The following is a 7,606-nucleotide window of genomic DNA, read 5'->3' as shown; positions in this document are numbered from 1 at the left end:
AGTGGCATTCCTGGGCTTGCACACGCGTGCACGCACACGCACACACGAGCGCACACACACACATGTGTGCACCCGCACACACGGGCGCACACGCACGGAGCAGATACCGCACAGTGAGTGTCTTCGTTTCGCTTTGTGCCAGTGCCGTCTGGGGCGTTGCCATGCGACTGAGACAGCTTTATTCTCCAGAGGCGTATTGTGAGTCGTGGCTACTGACCGCGGAAGGCCTGGCAGGCCTGCGTGTCGGGGCATCAGTGAACGGCCCCTTCGCCCCAGCGGAACGGAGTCAACCGTTTGGAGTCAACGCCGATTGGGACCGGGGGAGGAGCGAGTCCACCACCCTGTGGCACTTTCTTCCTCTTCAAGCTTGAGTCGAGTGCACAGAATGGCTTTCAGAAGAAGTGTTTTTGTCTCCTTCTGCGTTTGAAATATAAAACAGTATCCCACTTGGGCGGATTCATCCGAAAAGGGAATCAGAAAGATCCAGTCAGTTTTGTCGAGTGAGATTCTGGTCCCAGAGGGTGGGAGAAACCGCCTTCGCCTTATGTTACAACCAGAGTGAGGAGAGGCCGGCCAGACGCCCGTGGTCTGGGATGAAGGAACCCCCAAAATTGTCCTTTATTTTTTACTTTGACTTTGGGAAAGTTCTTCGGCGGCTTTCAGCTTGAAGGAGAGAGCTCTTTCGTCTGTGGGACATTCGTAAATGGGGAGGGGAAGTGGGAAGACAGAGAGCTGCCTCCTCCCCTTCGAGTCGATGAGCGTTAACATCAGTGAGGGGTGTTCCGTCGCGGAGCAGAGCACCCCTCAAGCTTCTACTGTTTCCTCCAGCCTGGGAAGCCACATAAGTTATCCTCCAAACCAGGACACTTCTGGGTGTGAAAGGGGCACTAACAATCCTCCTGGGATGGCGAGCCAAAACTGGGACGTGCGGCGGGGATCCTAAAAGTGTGTTCTGGTGACCTGGCCGTGACATCTGGTTATGCTCTGCATGTTTTCATGCTCCTGCACGATGGGAAGACCTTTCTTTCCACTGTAGGATTTGTTCAGGACTCTGCACCTCTGGGGAGCCTCTCCCCCGGGTCCATCCGTGCTGTCAACCGCAGTCCGGGTGCTCCGCCTCACCCTGGTCCTCCTGGATTTCAGATCCATGCATTTTACCTTCATTAGGAGTAAACAAAGGACCCAGGAGACCAGGGTATTTGGGACAATCTAAGAAATGATATCCTTCCAATATATACCCAAGTCTTTAAAAAAGGAAGGTTCATGAAACTCAAGGCTGGGTACTGTAGCGAGCCCATGAGGGTCAAAATGTCCTACGGCACCCAGGCTGCCATCCGTCTGTCCATCATCTGGCTGCATGATTTCCCATCTCTGCTTGTCTGCGTGTATCTGCTTCTGTCTGTCTGTCTGTCTGTCAGGCTGCTGCCTTGTTCCATCTGGCATGGTGCATCATGGCTGCTCTTACATTGCGTGACCTTTTGGATCCAGAACCCCGACTCGACTCACCGGGTCCTTCCCCATTCCAATCCCTCATCCCTCATCCCTGAGTAGAGACTCTGATCGGCTGGGCCTGGCATTAGAATCTATTCCCCATCAGTTGGTGTGACCAGGAGAGCTGGGTCCCCTATGATGTAGTTTTGTAGGGCTGTGGGAGAGAGGGCCATGTGACCACAGCCACAGGCTACACGCAGCATTTAGTACAGTCTAATCACGTTCAGTCTCCCATTTAATCCTCACAAAGCCCCCATGGATAGGTGCTGTTACCCCATTTTGTGAATCAGGAAACTAAGGCACAGAGAGGTTTCACGGCTTGGTTAACACCACACAGCTGATGAGTGGACGAGGCGCCAGCGAGCAGGAAGTCTGGTTCCAGAATCTGTGCTTCTGATCACTACTCAATATTGCTTCTCTTAAGTAGGCACTGCTGATGTACCCCATTTTCATCTTTTTTACCCTTTTTACTAACTGTACATTGGATACTGAATGTCTTATTCAGTGAATGTTTGCTGAATGAATGGAGGGAGGGAGGGAAGGAGAGAGGGAGGGAGGGAGAAGGGGAAGGGAAGGGAAGGGAAGGAGGGAGGGAGGAAGGAAGGAAGGAAGGATGAAAGGATGGACACGTGGTCCATTAGGAAGCTCGGAAGTGGATCACATCCCCCTCCTGAAAGCTTCCTGCAGCCGCTGCTTGCTCAGACGCCAACACACTCATTTTCAAACGACTCTTCTCATTCCTTTCTTTTTGCTCAGACAGGAGCGAGAATGGCGAGGCGTATCAGAGGAAGAAGGCGGCGGCCGCTGACCTTCCAGAGAACCCTGCCGCCCCGCTGCCGTCTCTAGGGGGTCTGGCAGTGCCCGGGGGCAGCAGCTGGAGGAGAATCGCCCTGCTCATCTTGGCCATCACCATACACAACATTCCAGGTGAGGTCTTGTCCCCAGCAGTCCAGCCCCCTGCCTGAAGGTAAAGCCACCGTCTGCTCAGCCGCCCGGCTGGAAAGGGGGATGGGCAATCGCCATGCGGTGCGCTTTTTTTGAGGGGAGCGGGGGAAGAAGCGCGAATCTTCCTCAACTTGGTTTTTTGGGGGTTCCTTGTTCTAGATCGGTTATCATATGTTAAAACTTCCCGTTCCAGTTACGTCAATGATGTCAATTACTATTTCCATCAACGAGTTCCTTTCTTTACATAAGTGTTACAGGATTGCCGTGGAGTATGCCTTTCGTAAACACAAGGTACCTCTGGCTCTGCTTGACGCCCTATAGAATACTGAATTTAACGTGGTTTAACACCGATATTCGTCTCACCCGCTTTCTTCATGTGGGACGTCTTTCTGGAATGCCCTTACCTGTTCTTTCCTTTTCAGCATTTTGGAGGCATTTGTTTTATGTCTTTGGATTTATTTTAGTTGAGAGAGAATGTATTGGTGTTTTAGTTCAGAAAACTTGTTTCATTTACTGTAACTAGAAAACACAGGTAAGAATAAAAAAGAGTAAAGGTCTTATAAAACAAGGCAGATCGGAGGAATGTGAGGAAGTCCTTGGGTCACATTTTGGAAGGTCGGCTCTACTGCTCCGTCACTGGTCTATCTTGACAAGTCACTCGAGGTTCACTTAGTTTTTCTCATCTACGAAATGGGGGTAATGCTACTACTGAGATAATAGAGATATTATTTATGAAATAAACTATACGATTCGACAATTAAATAAGGTGCTCTGTGTGTGTGTGTGTGTGTGTGTGTGTGTGTGTGTGTGTACAGACTTTAGTACAGTGCTTGGGCCGTAAGAGCATTTGAAATATGGCAGTTGCTTTTAGCTTTAATAAGCATGTAGGCCTCCTTTCCAGTCGTGACTTCCTTGGCCTTGAGTTCTTAAACGTTTCGATCCATCTTTCATTGTTCCGGAACTAGAGTTTGAGTGATCGCATTGCTGAGGGAGCATCTGCAGGTGATGGATTACCTGAGTCCTGGCAGAGTTCATGATGTCAACCTATTACCCTGTTACAGAGCGGTGGCGTGGCTGGGCAGGGCTGGCGAGGGGCACATATTTCTCTTCGAAGCTCTTAACAGAGGTCATTGCATTATCTTCTAGCTTCATACTGTGGAAGCAAAGGCCACAGCCGAGCCGAGTCAGTTCCTCTCTGGGTAACTCAATATTTTTTTGCTTGCAACCATGAAGACTTTTTTGGTTCATCTTTAAAGAAGGTGTCAGTGTTACATATTCCAGAATATATTAAATCTGCCTAAAACACTCTGTGTCCAATCGCTTTTTAAGCTCTGGTATTTCTCTAGATGAGAAGCATTTTCTTCTATTATTTCTATCCTGAGCTCAGGAATTTTTGTTATCTGATTGTACAGGCTGGTTCGCCCATATTTTTCTTCAGCATCTGTTTCTCTCTTACTTCCTCTTAGGCCTTTTTCTTTGGGTGATGAGTAAATTCTTTTGGTTGGTTTTCTAGAGCTTGCCATCGAGTACGCCTTGAGATGCAGTCTTATGTGGGACCCCAGTACACAAAGCTGACCACAGTGGATTTGTCCCGATAGAAAGTCTAGTCCACACCCCCAATATCTTAAAGGCTCATAGAAGGACCGAGGGCTCTTGAAAACTTCTCCCTTCTACCTGTTCAAAGCTAATCATTAGAGAAGATGTTAGTTTTGCTGTCTTTTTGGGTCCTAATAGTAGCTGTCTTTCTGCCATTCGACACTCCTTGTTTAACCAGTGGGTTTTGAGTGAAACAAGAGAACTATTCTGGCTTGCTTGGGAATTCTCTCTCTCCCTACAGAGCAAAAAAAAAAAGATCCAGATTTCATAGCGATGGGCTTTGAGGACCCAGGAATGAGCTTTACTCTGATGGACATGTCCTCATACCCGGCTGCCACTACCCTACTGTGTTCCCGCGTGCTCAACCGGAATTGTCCCTGACTCATTTTGACAGGTCAGGGAGAGTTAGGGTCCACTCTCTTGAATGTTTATTGACTCCAGGGAGACCCTCTGACTACAGACGCGAGGCCCTGACAAGAGACCCTCTTCTGGATCTTTGCCGTCTCCAAATCTAAGTTCAGCTGAGCGTCTTTTTATTGTGAGTGCAAATGTATCTTTTGAAATGAGGACCAAGAGGCTCATAGGAATCTCAACTGAGCCGTCTTCGTGAGAAGCGCGTGGTGGTGGTCGCCAGCTCAGTAAATGGGAACAGCAGTCTTGCCTGGAGCAAGAGGCTCGAAGGGACATTTCTTTCATGGTCTTGCCTTTATGAATTACGTTTTTATAATGTGGTCTAGGTACTTGAGTTATACCCATCATAAAAACAGACCAAGATTCCGGGCCTCTTGTAACTAGCGTCATCGCAGGGAGGGTGGACAATGAACATGGTAATAATAAGTGAACTGTATATTGTGTTAGAGGGCGTTGAGCACTAGAAAGAAGGAAAAGGAGCAGAGCAGAGGGGAAAGTGTTATAGAAAGGAGCTGCAGTTTTAAACAGCTTGGCCGGGGTGGGTCTCGCTGAGAGCTCCTTGCATTTGAGTCAGCCGCGCTGATCTCTGGGGGGAGTGTGTTCCGGGCAGCAGGAGTGGCCAGTGCGAAGGCTCTGAGGCAGGAGCACCTAGCGGGGCATCCGGAAGTCAGAGGGAGGCAGCGAAAGGTGAGGGCAGGGCGGTCAGCCCCGCCCCGGGCAGCACGCAGATGCACTGTAGGAATTTTCCATTTCTCCACCGTGGGAAATGAGCCACTCCAGGGTCTGACGCAGAGAAGCACACGATTTGATTTCGGTTGAATTCAGACTGGACTTAGGAGGATGCCACTGCAGGAATCCGGGTGGACACAGAGGCGGCTCAGACCGGGGTGGAGGTGCTGAGGAGGCCTCCTTTTCTGGTATCTATTGAAGGTGGCACGAGTGGGATTCGCTGGTGACGGGGTGAGGGGTATGCGAGGATGAGAGGAGCCAAAGGGCCAGGAGGTTTCAGGGCTGACCAGCTTGCAAAGATGGAGTCTCCCCCAGCTAGGTGGGGAAAGGCTGCGGCTGGAGCAGCTTTTAGTGGGGATATCAGGAACTCAGTTTCGGACTCTGAGGTCTGGCTGTGGTTAGACACCCAAGCGGAGGTACTGACTAGGCAGCTGGATGGGTCAGCTTGGAGTTAGGGAGCAGAGTCTGCACTGCAGGGCTAGCTTTGTGCATCAGGGCCGTGTAAATGTTATCGAAGCCCAGGGCATGGATGACGTCACCAAGAGTCTACGTACAGCTAGACGTGTCACCAGACACCCCCAGGCCTCGAGCTCCTAACTCTGGTCTGAAAAGACGCTCTCTTACCTGCGGTTACGTCTCGCGGCCTCAAGCCCTTGGATGAGAACCGTTTCAAGAGTCATCTGTCACCCGCTTACCTTTGAAAAGCTCTCTTCTCTAACATTATCCTTTATAGTTATTAAAAATTTAACGAGAGCACCGGTATTCCCTGGGACTCTGGGTTTTAAGGTAGACTTCACAGGGACTCAATGGATAGTCGAATGCTTTTGAAGTTTTTTTTTTTTTTTTTTTTTTTTTTTTTTTTTTTTGTGGGGGAGTTGACTTTTTTTTTTTTTTTTTTTTTTTTTTTTTTTTTTTTGTCTTTGCTGGTGCTGGGAATGACATTTCGTTAATTTTTTTTTTTTTTTATCGTGGAAGTAAAAAGGAAAGCTTGTTAGCGAGTGTCCCGCCTGCTAGAGGTTTCTGGAGTGTGAGGACACATGTGTGGGGACGTGTGCACACCCAGGGCACTTGGATTAATTATGGATTCACACGTGCAAGGACAGATTCCTAGTCTCCTGCGGCTCGCGGTCCTCAAGAATCCGATAGGAGCTGTGGCCGCTCTTATAGCAGAAGGTCGCACGCACAATGGTGTGCAGGCGGTTTCGGGTGTTCCCAGGCCTCATGGAGACTACCTGTCCACAGCTCTAGAGCAGGAAGGAACCCTCGCTTTCGAGAAACGAATGTCCAGGCATGCAGGCAGTTTGCATGTTTCGGGAAGACGCGGTGACGGCCGATGGGAGCCACACGTGGTGCCTGCAAACGCTCCTGACGGTGGCAATGTCCCCTCACTCCATCCTCCTTCTGGGCGGTGGGCCGAGGCGCGCCAGTCCTTCGGAAAGTGCTATCCTGAGGACGTGACATGTTTTCTATGAAAGCAACCCCAGGCCGAGCACACCGGCTCTTAAAATCCTTTCCTCGTGAGGCCGTGCGGATGGAAGGGCTCTGAGCCTTCCGTGGATTCTGCGCCTGAGGAGGACGGGCTCCCTTGGGTGTCTGAGGGGCTCACAGATCAGCTAGCTGTCCCGTTACTGCTCGGCTCTCTTCATGAGTAGCTCATGGTCTCAACAGGACACTCTATGTCGTTTTGTTCATGAGAAGGTTAAATTTGGAGTTTAAAGGGATTCTAGACGTCATCTCATTCAAACCCTACTCCGTTTGAAAATTTCGGTGTGGGGGGCGGTGTGTGTGTTAAACTCTCATTTTGGTCCTTCCAGCCCTGGTATTGGATGATGCTATGGAACATGATACAGATAGTGCATTATTAGTGTCATTTCCTTAACGACGTCAGTCACGCCTTCCTCTGTGATACCTCACCGTATCCTTTGTCGGCTTCTCTCGTGATAGTCATCGCTCGTTCAAGAATGGCAATTATGTAAATGTGTTCGTTTCCCCCGGTGCTGCAGAAATGTTGCAAAACTCAGAGCAGGGAGAAAGAGAAACCAAGCAGCCCTCGGAGAGTTAGAGAACTCAGGTTTATTATGCGGGCAGTTCCGGAAGAGCTAGTGCTCTGAAGATCTGGGCCCCGAGCTCAGTGGCAATTTTGCTTTTATAGGGCTCAGTTGGCGTGGGCCGATTGGTTCATTTGTCCTTAGATGGTTACAGGGCGCGGGTGTTGCTGTGGGTTGCAGGCAGTTACATTTGTTATTTAGACAGAACAAGCAAAAGGGAGGATGGGTCTTTAGTTAATTTCGAAGTCACCCTGCCCTACGGCCTATGCAGCAAGCATGTCTACAGAAGCAGAACAAAGAGCTGATTATGAGGTTAGCCTTTTGAGTGAAAATTCCTCTTCACCAGATGTAGCTTCTTGCAAGAGGGTCCATGCCATCTTCTTTTT

At 49.6% G+C, this 7,606-nt stretch overlaps 1 protein-coding gene across 4 annotated transcripts in view; it reads left to right on the top strand.

Moving 5' to 3' along the window:
• The window catches only part of SLC39A11 (solute carrier family 39 member 11), a 229,639-nt gene extending 227,168 nt beyond the window's left edge, over positions 1 to 2,471 (top strand). For all 4 annotated transcript variants that reach the window (XM_023531640.1, XM_023531642.1, XM_023531641.1 and 1 more), the window contains one exon: positions 2,248 to 2,471. In XM_023531640.1, the coding sequence (XP_023387408.1) occupies positions 2,248 to 2,456 (209 nt within the window). In that variant the 3' untranslated portion in view covers positions 2,457 to 2,471. The remainder of the gene's footprint in view (positions 1 to 2,247) is intronic.
• Positions 2,472 to 7,606: the final 5,135 nt, after the last annotated feature.

This window comes from Pteropus vampyrus, unplaced genomic scaffold, assembly GCF_000151845.1.
Source record: "Pteropus vampyrus isolate Shadow unplaced genomic scaffold, Pvam_2.0 Scaffold72, whole genome shotgun sequence".
NCBI lineage: Eukaryota > Metazoa > Chordata > Mammalia > Chiroptera > Pteropodidae > Pteropus > Pteropus vampyrus.
This window is presented reverse-complemented; position numbering and strand designations above follow the sequence as displayed.